This window comes from Chiloscyllium plagiosum, unplaced genomic scaffold (assembly GCF_037043375.1).
Source record: "Chiloscyllium plagiosum isolate Xiang-an unplaced genomic scaffold, Cpla_swu_hap1 HiC_scaffold_24, whole genome shotgun sequence".
NCBI classification, from domain to species: domain Eukaryota; kingdom Metazoa; phylum Chordata; class Chondrichthyes; order Orectolobiformes; family Hemiscylliidae; genus Chiloscyllium; species Chiloscyllium plagiosum.
In genome coordinates, this window is record NW_028270162.1 from 1,082,648 (window position 1) to 1,101,217 (window position 18,570).

The window sequence follows — 18,570 nt, forward strand, 5'->3', positions numbered from 1 at the left end:
ACTATTATTTTTGAAGTAATGCATACCTTTTCTCGTTTGGGTTTGATTTCTCTAGCCACATCACAATAGCCCATGACAGCTTCCACAAACTTCAACATGCCAGCCCCTGCTCTGCTGATGGCCTGCATTTCATCAAATGAGGTGTTCAGATTCTTGAGAAAACCTACAAATGGAAACACTATTCATTAAACAATGACTTGGTTTGGCATCTGAATTATGATATTGCTATGCACATTTGTGTTTTACACTGATTAAATGATAAGATTATATGATAAGTAACATTTATGCTAGACAAATGCCAGCAATGACCATGTCCAACAAAACACAATCTAATAACCTCCCCTTGACATGCAATGGTTTTACATTATTGAATCCCACACTATCAACATCCTGGGGGTACCATTGACCAGAAACTCAATGTGACTTGGCACATAGAGTGACTACAACAGCAGGTCAAAGGCAAGGAATACTGCGGCAAGTAACTCATTTCCTGAATCCCCAAAGCCTGTCCTGTATCTACAAGGCACAAGTTAGGTGTGTGATGAAATATTCTACACTTGCCTGAATGGGTCAGGTCCAACAACAATCAAGAAGTTTGACACTAGTCAGAACAAAGCAACCTGCTTGATTGGCACCATATCCACAAGCATCCATTCTCTCCACCACTGGCAGTCAGCAGCAGCGTGTGTACTATCCATAAGACACACTGCAGAAATACACAATCACTTCTATCTAAGGACAAGGGAAACAGATACATGGGAACGCCACCCCTGCAAGTTCCCCACCGAGCCATTCACTATTCTTGGAAATATATCATTGTCCCTTCAGTGTTACCAGCTGAAAACCTGGAATTCCCTCCCTCAGGACACTGTCAGCCAATCCACAGCAGGTAAATTTCAGCAGTTCAAGAAGGCCGCTCACCACCACCTTCTCAAGGGCAACTAGGGACAATCAATAAAAAATGGTGACCAGCCAGTGATGCCCACTCAACAAGTGAGTAAAAAAGACATATTGGCCCTGAATCAGAATAGATCTTCCATTCCATTTCCATCACTGACAGTGCAGAGGCAAAGTCTGGAGATGACTGTTCTGTAGCCTATCATTTGTCAATGGTTACTATGGGGTTGGAGGAGTATCAGGCTTCCTGGATCACAGCGGGACCCTGCACTATTGTGTTCCATTGAAAGAAGCCACAATAGCCATAGCAGAGTGCCAATGTGGTGGCTATTTTATTAAAACAACATTCAATAGGCCTTATAAGTATTGCAGAGAATATAAACTCTAATTTCATCATGGTAGTTTTGTGAATCAATTCAATAATTTGACAATTAAAAACTAGTACCAGTAAAAAAGGAGAAATGGTGGCAAAGTGTGGGTGTCACAGGGTGGATAATCCAGAGCCACATGGGTTCAGATCCACCAAGTCAACCTGAATTCAATCATTACATTTGGAATGGAAAGCTTTGAAAGTTTTGATAGGGGTGGTCTTGCAGCTTTCATGAATTGTCATAAATTCCCCCTGATTCACTAATGTTCTTTAGGGAAGGAAATCTGCTATACTTAGCTGGTATGGTCTACATGTGACTCCAGACACAAAGCAAGCTGATCAACTCTTAACTGCCCTTCAAAATGGCTGCAGAGTTCAATTCAGGACATACAATAAATGTTGGCCTTGCCAATGATGCCCACATCCCACAAAATAACAATAAAAACAGTAATTGTGAAGTTTTTGAATTGTTAGAGAAGTGTAACTTATTCTTTATGTTCTTTGAGGAAGAAAACCTGCTATTAATATGACTCCAGTTCCACAACAATGACGGTAGCCTTGTAGCTGTGTCAAATCATTAAGGATAAGTAATCATTGATAGCCTTGTCAGTAATATCGACAATTTTTAAAAAGTGAGACCAACAGAGGGGATGGAAATGCAGGTGGGATCATTTTAAATCAAATATTTCTTTTCACCTCAATATTTTTCATGGCTACAAACAAAATCATCAACACCACAGACTTCAGGTGTTGGGGCATACAGGCTATCCCTACTCAACTTGCGCAAATGAGGTGTCTCATGACTAATTTCATATACGTGTAAAGGGTTGCCAGAAGGAGAGATCTGTGCAGCTACCAAAGAATTACAAATTGTGCAATCGAACAAGCAATATTTCACCATCTATTTGTTAAAAAGTTACTAAACCCCACTCCAATCAATAATAGAAACAATTTCACTTCTAGTCATGCATTTACCTTTTACGGTTTTGACTTGATTCTGTCCAATAGCATCACAATCCATTTCCATTAGGACCTTTAAGAAGTTTGCCTCTGACATCATGCCTTTGGCAGATTTCCAGTTAATCTCTTTATATCCTCTCATGACAAGGATACATTCGCAAACAGTTTGTACTTGTCTCGGTGGCTTTGCAAATGACCTTTCCAAATAAAAAACAGAAAAGTTATCAAATGCTGCAACAAAATATTATTAATAAATTCTAATCAGTGGGAGAGCAGTTACCTTATAACTCAAATCTGCCCTTTAATTCTTCACAAATTAACATTATTCTGTAATGAGAAGGCAGTTTTTAAAAATTCATTAGTGGGATGTGGATGTTGCTGGCTGGCCAGCATTTATTGCCCATCCCTAGTTGTCCATGAGAAGATGGTGGTGAGCTGCCTTCTTGAACCACTGCAGTGCAGCTTCTGTATTCCTGATGAAGGGCTTTTGCCCGAAACGTTGATTTTACTGCTCCTCGGATGCTGTCTGAATTGCTGTGCTTTTTCAGCACCACTAACCCAGAATCTGGTTTCCAGCATCTGCAGTCATTGTTTTTACCTAGCTTCAGTAAGTTGACCCACAATGCCCTTAGGGAAGATATTCCAGGATTTTGACCTAGCGACAATGAAGGAATGGTGACATATTCCCAAGTCAGGATAGGCAATAGCTTGGAGGGAAACTTGAAGGTGGTGGCGATCCCATGTACTTGTTGCCCTTGCCCTTCTAGTTGAACGTGGTCGTGTCTGAGGATCTTTGGTGAATTTCTGCAGTGCATCTTATAGACTGTACACACTGCTGCTACTGCTGCGTCGGTGGTGCAGGGAACAGATATTTGCTAATCAAATGGGGTGCTTTGTCCTGACTAGTGTCAAGCTTCTTGAGTGTTGATGGAGCAACATCCATCCAAGCACCAATCAATAATGGAAACAGTTTCACTTGTGGACATGCTTTTGGGGAGTCACGAGGTGAGTTACTTGGTGCAGTATTGCTCGCCTCTGACCTGCTCTTGTAGCCACTGTGTTTATGTGGCGAGTCGAGTTGAGTTTCTGGTTAATGAAAACACCCAGGATGTTGATACTGGGAGATTCAGTGATGGTAACACCACTGAGTGTCAAGGGGTGGTGGTTAGATTGTCTCTTATTAGTGATGGTCTTAGCTTGACATTTGGCACGAATGTTACTTGTCACTTGCCAGCCGAAGTCTGGATATTGTCCAGATCTTGTTGCATTTGAACATGGACAGCTTCAGTATCTGAGGAATCACAAATGGTGCTGAACATTGTGCAGTCATCACTGTCAGCACCCCCATTTCTGATCTAATGATGAAGGGAAGGTCGTTGATGATGCAACTGAAGATGGTTGGGCCAAGGACACCACCCTGAGGAACGGTTGTAGAGATGTCCTGAGAGCAGAGATAAATGACCTCCTAACAACCACGACCATCTTCCTCTATGCCAGGTATGACTCTAACCAGAGAATGTTCCCCCTTCTATCCATTGATTCCAGTTTTCCTAGGGCACCTTGATGGCACACTCAGTTGAATGCAGCCTTGACATTAAGGGCTGTCATTCTCCCCTCCCCTCTGGAATTCAGCTCTTTTCTCCGTGTTTGAACCAAGGCTGTAATGAGGTCAGGAGCTGAGTGACCCTGACAGAACCAAAACTGGGTTATATCATTCAAAGAATGTTTCATTCAAAATAAAGTTCACATCAGTGCCTTGGTTCCCTGTTTGCTGTAGGGGAACTGCCATTTCTCTGATATCATCCTCCATAATTAGCACCAGATACATTCATTATTTATCAGGCACTGCAGATACCTGTCTCCAATTAAGGTCAATAAATTTATCAAATGAGAAAAATATACAAGTGAGGTCTGCTCGAAAATGCGGTTGACTCTTAAACTGCCCTCTGGGCAATAAATGTTGGCCCAGCCAGCAATGCCATTATCCCATGAATGAATAAACAAACATGTTTTGCAATTTTTACTTTCAAATGTTTTCCCCTTTGTGTCCCTTCCTTCTGTCACTGAGGTTACTGTTCACAACTGCTCTCTATTATCAGTTACTCAGTTAATTCTGCAGCTATGCTGCTCGAGTTCCTCTAATCCCATGGGCTACTATTTTGCTTACAGGTTTATTTGTGACACTATCAAATAACCTTTGAACATATAATTATAACCTTATGAAAGTGCATGTACATAACATCAGCCATTTTACATCACCAACTATCTTATTTTAACAAAATTTAACAATTACTTTAACAAAAGTATCGAAAACATTGTTATTGGAATGAAACAGCCTAAGAATATTGATATCACAGACATGAAGGTGGGTGCTAACACCAATTTTATCTTTGCAACAATTTTAATGCAATAAAGCAATGCAAGGCACATCACAAAAGCATTAAAATACAAAGTTTGAGAAAGCCACTTAGATAATAGAGTCAATTATCAAAATATTGCTCAGGGATAGGCTTTTTACCTTTTGGTTTGAGGGGATGTGGATTTTGCTGGCTTTGCATACATTTATTGCCCTTCCCTAGTTGCCCTTGAAGAGGTGGTGGTGACTTGACTTCCTGAACTGCTGCAGTCCACGTGGTGAAGGGACTCCACAGTGCTGTTACAGAGGGAGTTCCAGGATTTTGAAGGAGTAGTGATTTATTTCCAAGTTAGGATCGTACTTGTCTTAGAGGGGAAATTGCAGGTGGTGATGTTCACATACATATGCTACCCCTATTCTTCTAGACAAGACAGACACTGGTTTGGGAAAGTGGTGTTGAAGGAGCATTGGTAAATTTCTGTAGTGAATCTTGTAGGTGGTCCATACTACTACTACTACTGCACATCAGCAGTGGATATAGTGCCAATCAAAAGGGCTGCTTTGTCCTGGATGGTGTCAAGCTTGAGTGTTGTTGGAGATGCACTCAACTCCTGGCTTGTATTGTACAGATGGTGGACTGGATTCAAGGAGTCAGAAGGTGAGCTACTTATTATAGAATTCTTAACCACTTAACCTTCTTACAGCCACTTATTTATATGGTAGATCTAAATCAATTTCTGGTCAACGGTAACCTGCAGGATGTTGTTAATGGAAAATACAGCAAAGATAATGTCTCTGAAAGACAAGGGCTGACACTGAGATTCTCTATTATTGAAGACAGTCACTGGCACTTATGTGACACAAATCCTGCTTGCAAATTATCAGCTAAAGCCTGGATATTGTCCAGAAATTGCTGCAATTGGACATAGACTGCTTCAGTATCTGAGGTGGTGTGAATTGTGCAAGCTCCAGTGAACATTCCATTTCTGACCTTATGACGGAGGGAATGTAATTGATGAAGCAGCTGAAGTTGTTTGAGCCTAGGACACTACCCTGAGGAACTTCTGTAGAGATGTTCTGGAGCTAAGATGACTGATCTCCAACAATGATGACCATCATTTAGATTCCCTACAGTGTGAAACAATCCATCTGGTCCAACAAGTCCACATGGACCCTCCAAAGAGTAACCCACCCAGATCCATTTTCCTAAACATATTTACCGCTGACCAATACACCTAACACTATGGGCAATTTAGCATGACCAATTCACCTGACCTGCACATCTTTGGACTTTGGAGGAAACCAGAGCACCCGGAGGAAACCCATGCAGACACGAGGAGAATGTGCAAACTCCATACAGATTGTTGCCCAAGGCTAGAATTGAACCTGGGTCCCTGGTGCTGTGAGGCAGCAGTGCTAACCACTGACTCACCGTGCTGCCCTTACTTTTTGCGAGGTATGTTGTCCCCCCTGATTCCCACTGACTCTAGTTTTAATGGGGCTCCTTAATGTCACATTCAGTCAAATACAGCTCAATGTCAAGGGCAGTTACTTCTGCCTCCCCTCTAGAGTTCAGCTCTTTAGTTCATTGTATTGAGGTCAGTAATCGACTGACCTTGGCAGAACCCAAATTGGACATCAGAGTGCAAGTTATTGCTAAGCAAGTGCTGCTTGACAGCATTGTTGATAACAACTTCCATCACTTTGCTTATGATTGAGAGCAGACTAATGTGCTATAAGTGGCTGGGTTGGATTCGTACTGCTTTTTGTAAACAGGAAATACCTGGGCAATTTTCTACATTTTCAGGTCAATGCCATTGTCGTACTGCTAGAGGTGCAGCTAATACTAGATCTGTGGTCTTCAACATTTTGTTGGGATGTTGTCTGGGTCAACTGCAGTATCATATGCCTTCAGATTTTTACTAATAGATAGTGATTCAAACTGGTTGGAAAGACTGGTATCTGAGATGATGGGGACCTCAGGAGATCTTTGAGGAGGCAAGACAAATAAGGATGTGGAAGGGTTGGGGAGCTTCGGAACTAGGCAGCTAAAGACACAAATCACAAATGACAATGCAATTAATATTGAGGGTGTGCATGAGGTCATCATACAGGAACATAAATTACTCAGATGATTGAAGAGCTGGAGGAGAGAACAGAGAAAGAGAGAAGCAAGACCGCAGAGGGAGTTGAAGATACAATCAGAAATTTAAAATCAGAGAAGCTGATTGTTCAGGATTACCTGATCTCAGTGACATCAGACTTATCCAAACTCTGCAATGCTACTCTGGCAGCCTCCAAAGCAGGCAAAGCTTCAGCCAAGGAATTTTCTGCATCCTGCTTTTCCACTGCTATCACCTTATTCTGTTCCTCTATCTCAAAAGCTTTCTCTTCTGCAAGCTGCTTCTTCTCCTCAGCTGAAAAAATTATGTAGAAGGAGTTGTAAATCTGCATTTATTTACACATTGTACTGGATTTAGTGCAATTTTAAAGCTGGCTTGAACATCACTAAGTCATTCCAAAGGTGATTCACTAATCTTCTACAACTGCTGGCAGCAAATGCACAAGTGAAACAGATACATCGAGTCCTGATTTAAATCAGCCACGACTATTAGTGATGATATAGAGTTGCATAGCCTCCTCCTGTCACTAATTAAGACTAAAACATGGCAACTGCTCACTTCAAGAAATTCCAGATAAATCAGAACAGAAACTGATGCGGTTCCCCTAGTCACCTTCTACAGGTTTAGCCTCAGTGTGTGAATGCATGTCCGTGTGTATGTGTGCATGTGTACATGTGTATGTACAAGTGTGTGTGACTGTGATTGTGTCGGGTATGCTTGTTCCCTGCTACTCCATGCAAGTTGGGTGCCATTCCTGCCATTTCAGAACTGGACTGAACTATTGAGAGGAATTTCTAGGCCACTGTGATTAAAATAAAAGCAAATTCTGAAATATGTATCTCTTTGTACTGATGAATAGTGTTAGCATTACCTGTGGGTCTTGAAGGTACAAACAGTTAATAATTCACAATGTATCCAATATCTTCCAACTCAGCTGGCCTTACCAACAGCAGTGTTGATGGAAATTTCTGCCAATAGAGCTTCACAGGCTTCTGTTTTCTCTGCCAATATAATCTTTTGTTCTGCAAGTTTCAAGTTTAACTCTGCTAACTGAATACTGGCTTCCTTTAACTTATCCAAACCTCCCTCCAAACGCTTACATTGAGCTGTGGGGAGACAGAAAAATGGAGAGTGAATTTTAATTGGTTGGTGTTAACCATTCATAGTCAGATCTTCCATCATTGGCAGATTCAGAAACAGGAACAGACATAATTTAAAAATTACATTCCAGGAAGTGTCTCAACTCCTGATGGTTTCAGGACTTAGAACATAGAACATAGAAAAATACAATGCAGTACAGGCCCTTTGGCCCTCGATGTTGCGCCGATCCAAGCCCACCTAACCTACACTAGCCCACTATCCTCCATATGCCTATCCAATGCCCGTTTAAATGCCCATAAAGAGGGAGAGTCCACCACTGCTACTGGCAAGGCATTCCATGAACTCACGACTCGCTGAGTAAAGAATCTACCCCTAACATCTGTCCTATACCTACCACCCCTTAATTTAAAACTTGTTTCTGTTTTCAAAAGGAGGGCAGGAGGTGAGAAGTTGGAATCAGTAAGAGCCTTGAGGAACTTATTAATGCGTGGGGAAAACAAGATTGCAATCTTCAACCGTGAATTCAGCAAACCCGAAAAGTCTGATGCATGTTCGTGCACAGCTGGTAGATTCAAAACTGGGAAAAGTGAACATTCAAAGTTTGGGAGAAGATTTGTAGCTCAGGTGCTCGTTGTTGTGGTTCTGTTCGCTGAGCTGGGAATTTGTGTTGCAGACGTTTCGTCCCCTGTCTAGGTGACATCCTCAGTGCTTGGGAGCCTCCTGTGAAGCGCTTCTGTGATGTTTCCTCCGGCATTTATAGTGATTTGTACCTGCCGCTTCCGGTTGTCAGCTTCAGCTGTCCGCTGCAGTGGCCGGTATATTGGGTCCAGGTCGATGTGCTTATTGATTGAATCTGTGGATGAGTGCCATGCCTCTAGGAATTCCCTGGCTGTTCTCTGTTTGGCTTGACCTATAATAGTAGTGTTGTCGAACTCATGTTGCTTGTCATCTGAGTGTGTGGCTACTAAGGATAGCTGGTCATGTCATTTCGTGGCTAGTTGGTGTTCATGGATGCGGACCGTTAGCTGTCTTCCTGTTTGTCCTATGTAGTGTTTTGTGCAGTCCTTGCCTCACGACTGTGCCTCACAGCACACTTCACATTCAACAACCAAATATATGAACAAATCAACGGCACACCCATGGGCTAACCCATCTCTGGACTCATAGCAGAAGCGGTAATGCAAAGATTAGAACAAACAGTCTTACCGCAAATTCAACCCAAACTCTGGGTCAGATATGTAGATGATACCTTTGTAATCATTAAAAACACAGAAATAGAGAACACACACCGGATCATCAACGCCACACTCACAGGAATCCGATTCACTTGAGAGGAAGAAAAGGACAACCAATTCCCATTCCTAGACGTGATGGTACAGAAAACACCGAATGGAGATTTCACCACAAAGGTACACAGGAAAGCCACACACACACAGACTAACTCCTAAACTACGAAAGCAACCACCCCAACACACACAAAAGAAGTTGCATCAAGACACTGTTCAAAAGCACCACAACACACTGCAGCACAGCAGAACTGCAAAAAGAGGAAGAAGAACACCTATGCAATGTATTCGCCAAAAACGGATACCCCCGCAATTTCATCAACAGATGCCTAAGGGAAAGACAATGGAATGAGGACATGCTACAACCCAAAGGACTAGCCACACTACCATATATCAAAAACATTTTTGAACTGACAGCCAGACCAATGCGACCACTAGGACTCATAACAGCACACAAACCAACAGCCACCCTCAGACAACAACTCACGAGGACGAAGGACCCGATATCCAGCATGAGCAAAACCAATGTAGTGTAGAAAATCCCATGCAAGGACTGCACAAAACACTACATAGGACAAACAGGAAGACAGCTAACGGTCCGCATCCATGAACACCAACTAGCCACGAAACAACATGAACCAGCCATCCTTAGTAGCCACACACTCAGATGACAAGCAACATGAATTCGACTGGGACAACACTACTATTATAGGACAAGCCAAACAGAGAACAGCCAGGGAATTCCTAGAGGCATGGCACTCATCCACGGATTCAATCAATAAGTACATCGACCTGGACCCAATATACCGGCCACTGCAGCGGACAGCTGGAACTAACAACCGGAAGCGGCAGATACAAATCACTATAAATGCAGGAGGAAACATCACAGAAGCGCTTCACAGGAGGCTCCCAAGCACTGAGGATGTCACCTAGACAGGGGACGAAACGTCTGCAACACAAATTCCCAACTCGGCGAACAGAACCACAACAAAAGTGAACATTTTTGATATTTTGATGAGAAAAGTTTTGGAACTATGGGCATCTGGATTCAGATTAGAACACATTAGCTCTTATTTGGCTGTTCAGTCACTTTTGTGACTTCTGGCTTTCCAAGTTGCTGCAGACTGCCTTTATTAAATCAGCAGCAGCACATCCCCATTGTGGCTGCGGTCAGCCTTTGCCACTCGTGCTCTGTAGACATCTCCCACCTCCCTGAGAGCTTGGTTCCAGTAGAAAATGCTCCTGAGTGACACAGTTGGCACATAGGGTTAGGATCATGTGGAGAGGACACAGGTGGTTGTAGACAGATATCAGTAAGTTAAATGAGTGAGCAAAATATCTGATAGATGGAGTACAATACTGGAAAATGGAAGTTATTCACTTTGGCAGGAAGAATGTAAAATCTGAGTATCATCTAAATGGAAAATGACAGCAGAAATCTGGGGTGCAAAGAGATCTAAGTGTTCTAGCGCATGAGCCACTAAAAGTTAGCATGCAAGTACAACATGTATTCAAAAAGACAAATGGAATGTTATCCTTTATTACAACAGGAATTGAACATAAACAGTCATAGAGGTCATTGATGAGACCACATCAGGTGTACAGTGTGGTCTCCTTACTTAAGCAAGAATATAAACAAGGTGGAGGCAGTTCACAGAAGGTTTGCTGAATTGATAACCTAGAATGAGTGAGTGGTTTTACAAGGAAAAGCTGAATAGACTGGGCTTATTTCCACTTGATTTTATATGAATGAGGGATAACTTGATTGAAATATCGGAGGTCCTGAACATGGATCTACCTACAACACATGGTTCTGCAGGGGTCCATGAACACAGCTCACCACTACCTTCTCAAGAGCAACTAATGCAATAAATACTGGCCCCAGTAAATGGCACTCACATCCCATGAACACATTTTTAAAAATTAATCTCCATCTATTTGCCCACTCCATCAACCAGTCAATATCCTTTTGAATTTCTACACTGTCCTCTTATAGTTTATAATGCTTCCAAATTTCATATCACAGAACAATACAGGCCATTCAGCCCATCAAGTCTGCACATGTAAAGTTACACCAAATATTTAGTCAAGTTCTATCTTCTAGCACTATGTGCACAGCCTTGAATGTTGTGACATTTCTAGTGCTCATCCAAGTACTTCTTAAAGGTTGTTAGGTTACTTGCCTCAACTACCCTCCCAGGCAGGGCATTCCAGACACCCAAGATCCTCTGTTTCTCTGAGCTTTTAGTATCCTGTCATTTACTGAGTACTCCTTCCAAAATGCAACACCTCACACATTCCAGCGTTAAGCACAAACATGGAAATTGTTCCTTGCATACTAAAGTCTAGATAACATGTATCAAAAACGCAACAGACCCATCACCAACTCCTGGAGAACTCAGCTACAAACCTTCCTTAAAACTCACATCATTGATTACCTTTTGGTCACCGCTGCACATCTCTCTCCCATCACCACCACACCCCTCCCCAATTTCTGATCCAGCATCTCTTTTTGTCTGTGAAGCATTATTGATACTTTTCTGTAATGATTCTGTAGTCAGGAAAGTTTTTGCTGTAGATGGCAGTATATGGAAATTATGATGTTTTCTCCATAGTTTAATTAAATATTGGCACAAATGCAAGAGGTCGAACAGGGAAGGCAGATGAGCACAGGGCATGGTTAGGAACATGGGACTGGGATATCATAGCAATTACAGAAACATGGCTCAGGGATGGACAGGACTGGCAGCTTAATGTTCCAGGATACAAATGCTACAGGAAGGGCAGAAGGGGAGGCAAGAGAGGAGGAGGAGTGGCGTTTTTGATAAGGGATAGCATTACAGCTATGCTGAGGGAGGATATTCCTGGAAATACATCCAGAGAAATTATTTTGGTGGAATTGAGAAATAAGAAAGGGATGATCACCTTACTGGGATTGTATTATAGACCCCCTAATAGTCAGAGGGAAATTGAGAAATAAATTTGTAAGGAGATCTCAGTTATCTATAAGAATAATAGGGTAATTATGGTACAGGATTTTAACTTTCCAAACATAGACTGGGACTGCCATAGTGTTAAGGGTTAGATGGAGAGGAATTTGTTAAGTGTGTACAAGAAAATTTTCTGATTCAGTATGTGGATGTACCTACTAGAGAAGGTGCAAAACTTGACCTACTCTTGGGAAATAAGGCAGGGAAGGTGACTGAGGTGTCAGTGGGGGAGCACTTTGGGGCCAGTGACCATAATTCTATTGGTTTGAAATAATGATGGAAAAGGATAGACCAGATTTAAAAGTTGAAGTTCTAAATTGGAGAAAGGCCAATTTTGACAGTCTTAGGCAAGAACTTTCAAAAACTGACTAGAGGCAGATGTTCGCAGGTAAAGGGACGGCTGGAAAATGGGAAGCCTTCAGGAATTAGATAACGAGAGACCAGAGAAAGTATATTCCTGTTCGGGTGAAAGGAAAGGCTGGTAGGTATAGGGAATGCTGGATGACTAAAGAAATTGAGGTTTTGGTTAAGAAAAAGAAGGAAGCATATGTCAGGTATAGACAGGATAGATCGAGTGAATCCTTAGAAGAGTATAAAGGCAGTAGGAATACACTTAAGAGAGAAGTCAGGAGGGCAAAAAGGGGACATGAGATAGCTTTGGCAAATAGTGTTAAGGAGAATCCAAAAGGTTTGTACAAATACATTAAGGACAAAAGGGTGACTAGGGAGAGAATAGGGCCCCTCAAAGATCAGCAAGGTGGCCTTTGTGTGGAGCTGCAGGAGATGGAGAGATACTAAATGAGTATTTTGCATCAGTGTTTACTGTGGAAAGGGACGTGGAAGATACAGAATGTAGGGAAATATATGGTGACATCTTGAAAAATACTCATATTACAGAGGAGGAAGTGCTGGGTGTCTTGAAACGCATAAAAGTGGATAAATCCTCAGGACCTAATCAGGTGTACCCTAGAACTCTGTGGGAAGCTAAGGAAGTGATTGCTGGGCCTCTTACTGAGATATTTGTATCATCGATAGTCACAGGTGAGGTGCTGGAAGACTGGAGGTTGGCTAACTTGGTGCCACTGTTTAAGAAAAGTGGTAAGGACAAGCCTATAGACCAATGATCCTAACATCGATGATGGGCACGTTGTTGGAGGGAATCCTGAGGGACAGGATGTACATGTATTTGGAAAGGCAAGGACTGATTAGGGATAATCATCATGGCTTTATGCATAGGAAATCATGTCTCACAAACTTGATTGAGTTTTTTGAAGAAATAACAAAGAGGATTAGATTAGATTAGATTAGATTAGATTAGATTACTTAGTGTGGAAACAGGCCCTTTGGCCCAACAAGTCCACACCGACCCGCGAAGCGCAACCCACCCATACCCCTACATTTATCCCTTTACCTAACACTACGGGCAATTTAGCATGGCCAATTCACCTGACCTGCACATCTTTGGACTGTGGGAGGAAACCGGAGCACCCGGAGGAAACCCACGCAGACACAGGGAGAACGTGCAAACTCCACACAGTCAGTCGCCTGAGTCGGGAATTGATTAATGAGGGCAGAATGGTGGAGGCGATCTATATGGACTTCAGTAAGGCATTTGACAAGGTTCCTCAAGGGAAGCAAGGTTAGATCACATGGACTACAGGGAGAACTAACCATTTGGATACAGAACTGGCTCAAAGGTAGAAGACAGAGGGAGGTGGTGGAGGGTTGTTTCCAGACTGGAGGCCTGTAACCAGTGGAGTGCCACAAGGATCAGTGCTGGGCCCTCTACTTTATATAAATGATTTGGATGTGAGCATAAGAGGTATGGTTAGTACATTTGTAGATGACACCAAAATTGGAGGTGTAGTGGACAGAAAAGAAGGTTATCTCAGATTACACAGGATCTTGACCAGATGGGCCAGTAGGCTGAGAAGTGGCAGATGGAGTTTAACTTAGATAAATGTGAGGTGCTGCATTTTGGGAAAGCAAATCTTAGGAGGACTTATACACTTAATGGTAAGGTCCTAGGGAGTGTTGCTGAACAAAGAAACCTTGGAGTGCAGGTTCGTAGCTCTTTGAAAGTGGAGTCGCAGGTAGATAGGATAGTGAAGAAGGCATGTGGTATGCTTTCCTTTATTGCTCAGAGTATTGAGTACAGGAGTTGGGAGGTCATGTGTGGCTGTACAGGACATTGGTTAGGCCACTGTTGGAATATTGTATGTAATTCTGGTCTCCTTCCTATCGGAAAGATGTTGTGAAACTTGAAAGGGTTCAGAAAAGATTTACAAGAATATAGCCAGGGTTGGAGGATTTGAACTATAGGGAGAGGTTGAATAGGCTGGGGCTGTTTTTCCTGGAGCGTCGGAGGCTGAGGGGTGACCTTATATAGGTTTACAAAATCATGAGGGATATGAATAGACAAAGCCTTTTCCTTTGGGTTGGGGGAGTCCAGAACTAGAGGGCATAGGTTTAGGATGAGAGGAGAAAGATATAAAAGAGACCTAAGGGGCAACTTTTTCATGCAGAGTGTAGTGCGTGTATGGAATGAGCTGCCAGAAGAAGTGATAGAGGCTGGTACAATTGCAATATTTAAAAGGCATCTGGATGGGTATATGAATAGGAAGGGTTTGGAGGGATATGGGCCAGGTGCTGGCAGGTGGGACTAGATTGGGTTGGGATACCTGGTCGGCATGGACGAGTTGGACCGAAGGGTCTGTTTCTGTGCTGTACATCTCTATGACTCTATGACAATTAAACAAATGTTCGTATTTTGCAAACAAATTTAGAGTTAAGAGTAAATGTTGGCACAAATCAATTATTACAGAGCGGACGGGCTATATAAGCCCACTGTGACTGCACCAGTTCTCTGAGCATTTTCTCTTAGCGCCAATCTCTTGTCTTTCTCTCACAATCTTGTAAGTTGTTTCTATTAAAATAAACATCCAATACCTTGTTGAATGCCTCAGTTGTACCTGCCTCCACCACACCTCCATGCAATGCATTCCAAATCTGGACCATTTGGTGTGCGAAAATGGTTTTTCTTACCTTGCATTTGCCTCTTTTGCAAAGCACTTTAAACTTTTACTCATGGTTCTTCATCTTTATGAGTGGGAACAGTTTCTCTCCACCTATTTTGTCCAGATGCCTCATAATTTGGAAGCTTTCAATCAAATTTTTTTGACCAATTTATTTAAAATTAATTAATTGTTTTCTTTATGACCAAATTTCCTCAAACATCTAGTCTGAGTATTCCTTCTTTCATCAAAAGGTAATCCCCTACCCAAAATAAATTGATCCTTCTCATCCAGTAATCTGGCATATGTATGGATGAAGTCCAGGTAGTTTTTTGGAGTGACATAATTGCTGCGCCTTAGCTTCTGCAAGAATAGCAGGCTGTACTTTTCGACAGACCCATGCACCATAACTACATGGTCTATCACATTCTCAAATTGATCACTAGGAATCATTGGATTCTTTCCTGCAAAGAAAAATAACAAGTAAACGATCATTAGTATGTATCCAACCTTTATAGTTACTTCACTCTCAACAGCACAACTAGCATTGCAAAGGATAGCAATGTAAAATGCTCTTGTATGAATCTGTGGCTTTAAGAACTTGTAATTATTTAGCTAACTTGGCACAAACAAGATGAGATCATTAATAAATATCATATTGACTTGACCAATGTATGATTTATGTATAAGAAACAGTGAGTCAGGGTTTCAATTGCTGGTGGTGCAGGCACAGCTATGGCCATGATTTAACAGCCTCTTTCCCACAGGGTGGAACTGCACCCTGCCACCTGAAAGCTTTTGCAATTTTTAAAAGGCCTGTGGGGGATGGGGGAGGTTATAGAAAAGCCACTTGCTGCCAATTATCATCTCCTTTAACATATTAATGAAATTTTAAGGGGATGTTTGGAATAGAGTAGGATTTTCAAACCCTGCTCCAAATAATGTTGAGCAATTTGATGCATGACAGTAGAGTAAAATAAAATTTGTTTCTGTTCTGAACTAAGTTGGAGGTGCTATCTCTTTATGCCAGCTTGTCAGGTGGCTTGGAGGGGTGGAACCTGGGACTGTTATTAAGTGTTGCTGTTCAGATTTACCATTTGTCTCCCTGGTTCCAAAGGAAGAACCAACATATCAGTTTTTATCTATGTATTTTGGTGACATTTGAAGAGCCAATTAGGTATACATTTAGTATTGTACCTCAATCTGGTGTCCATGACATGCTCGTTTACCCTCCAAGCCCTTTCCTGAACATGCTGTTCTCCATGGAAAGGCACCATCAGCTGCAGAATTGCTATTGTCTGCTTTTGAGGCTGTGCCAGACAGGTAGCTCCTGTCTTCTGGAGATGCTCAGCATTTATAACGAACTGCTAAATTCATCTACCACCTGGTCAGTCCATTTAAATTTAAAAATAGTGTTCTGAGAGTAACATGAGGTTGGGACCTAGAATTCATCAGGGAATGGTTTTAACTGCTTTAAAAATCCATTCTGGTGTATATTGTTCAATCGATTAGCAAAGTGTTCCATTCTCACCTAGGAATGACTGTGCAACTGCAAGCAGAGCCTGAGGAGGCCAAGGTAAAAACCAGTCGATCCCAGTGTTGTTCACCAAACCTGGGACAAAGAAATCTCTTTCAATTAAAAGAACTGCACATTTGATTTATAGAATAATGTAAGTGGCTCAGACAGGCTGTGGGAACATGTGAATATCAAAGATCAATCTTGACGATCGTAAACTGAATATTGTGCTGTTAAAATTGAGACATTCAATAAATATGAAATCAAATGGCAATAGGATATCTAGATGCAAACAGAAGTAATCACAATGCTTTCTACATGTATATCAGGAATAAAAGAATGAGTAGAGCAAGATTAGGGCCAATCAAAGATAGTAGTGCAAAGTTGTGTGTGGAATCTGAGAACATAGGGGAAGCGCTTAATGAATACTTTTCGTCAGTATTCACATTGGAAAAGAGCAATGTTAGTGAGAATACGGATGTGGGATATAGGTAAAGTAGTGTTACTTCTGCAATCATAATTACTTATGCAAAGTAAATGAACTCACACCAGTGTATAATTGTTTCAGCCAAGAGCTGAGTCAACAAGAATGAAAATTATGTGAAGGAAATACATAATTGTTTTTGTATTAGCTAAAATGTGCATGCAAGAATGAAGTGTGCCTGCAAACAATGGTAGATGTTACAGACAAATAGATAAGGTGCTGTGAGGGGAGGGGGTTAAGCTAGATATGCCTATACAAACAGTAGTTATAAGCATCTGTTTCCCGCTTCTGCAAAAACAAGAACAAACCACAATCAAGGAGTCATGAGGTCATAACAAATAAGGGAAACGGATGGTAGTAAAGGAGGATATACCTAACAATGGACCACAGAGGGAGGTGGTCAAACGGCCTTGTGAGGCCAGAAATAAGCATTTTGTCACAGACAGGGCCGGATAAGACAAGAGATAAACAAGAGTAATGGGCACTGGTCTTAGAGAATGGGAGATGTAAACAGGGGAGAAGCAATGGGAGGAGAGAAGGGAAACAAATTACATAAATATTGTGTACTAGTTGAATTCAGTGTGTGTGTGCACGACTGCCTTTGTACACAGTAGACACCACACCTCTCTTGCAAGAGCAAAATAAATGACACTACTGATCCAGATCTTGTCTCGGACTGAAATTATTGAAGTGAGTGGGCTTCGTTTCTCACAACGGAGATACAAGCTACAAGATTAGATGGGATTGAGGTTGACAAAGGGGAGGTTTTAGCAATTTTGGAAGATATGAAAATAGATAAGACCCTGGGGCCAGATGGGATTTATCCTTGGATTCTCTGGGAAGCTAGTGAGGAGATTGCAGAGCCTTTGGCTTCAATCTTTATGTCATCATTGTCGACAGAAGACTGGAGGATAGCAAATGTTGTTTCCTTGTTAAGAAGGGGAGTTGCACAAACCTGGTAATTATAGGCCAGTGAGCCTTACCTAGGTTGTGGGTAAGGTGTTGGAAAAGGTTATAAGAGATAGGACTTATAATCATCTGGAGAGGGATAATTTAATTAGGGATAATCAACATGGTTTTGTGAAGTGTGGGTCATGCCTAACTAACCTTATTGAGGTCTTCAAGAAGTGACAAAACAGGTGGATGAAGGTAAGGTAGTTGATGTGGTGTTTATGGACTTCAGTAATGCATTTGATAAGGTTCCACATGGTAGGCTATTGCACAAAATAGAGTTTCAGGAGATTTAGTGGTTTGGATCAGAAATTGGCTAGCTGAAATTAGACAGAGGGTGTTGGTTGATGGGAAATGTTCATCTTGGAGCTCAGTTACTAGTGGTGTGCCGCAAGGATCTCTTTTGGGGCCACTGTCGTTTGTCACTTTTACAAATGATCTGGATGTGGGCATAGAAGGAATGGGTTAGTAAATTTGCAGAGTTATGGATAGTGCTGAAGGATCTTGTGGGTTACAGAGGGA

At 41.8% G+C, this 18,570-nt stretch overlaps 1 protein-coding gene across 2 annotated transcripts in view; it reads right to left on the bottom strand.

The window, feature by feature from the left end:
- dnah10 (dynein axonemal heavy chain 10) overlaps positions 1–18,570 on the bottom strand; it is a 380,504-nt gene that overhangs the window by 127,579 nt on the left and 234,355 nt on the right. For both annotated transcript variants that reach the window (XM_087999811.1, XM_087999812.1), the window contains exons 54-59: positions 16,629–16,709; positions 15,364–15,561; positions 7,651–7,812; positions 6,826–7,000; positions 2,243–2,424; positions 27–163 (exon numbers count right to left, since the gene is read on the bottom strand). In XM_087999811.1, the coding sequence (XP_087855937.1) occupies positions 27–163; positions 2,243–2,424; positions 6,826–7,000; positions 7,651–7,812; positions 15,364–15,561; positions 16,629–16,709 (935 nt within the window). The remainder of the gene's footprint in view (positions 1–26; positions 164–2,242; positions 2,425–6,825; positions 7,001–7,650; positions 7,813–15,363; positions 15,562–16,628; positions 16,710–18,570) is intronic.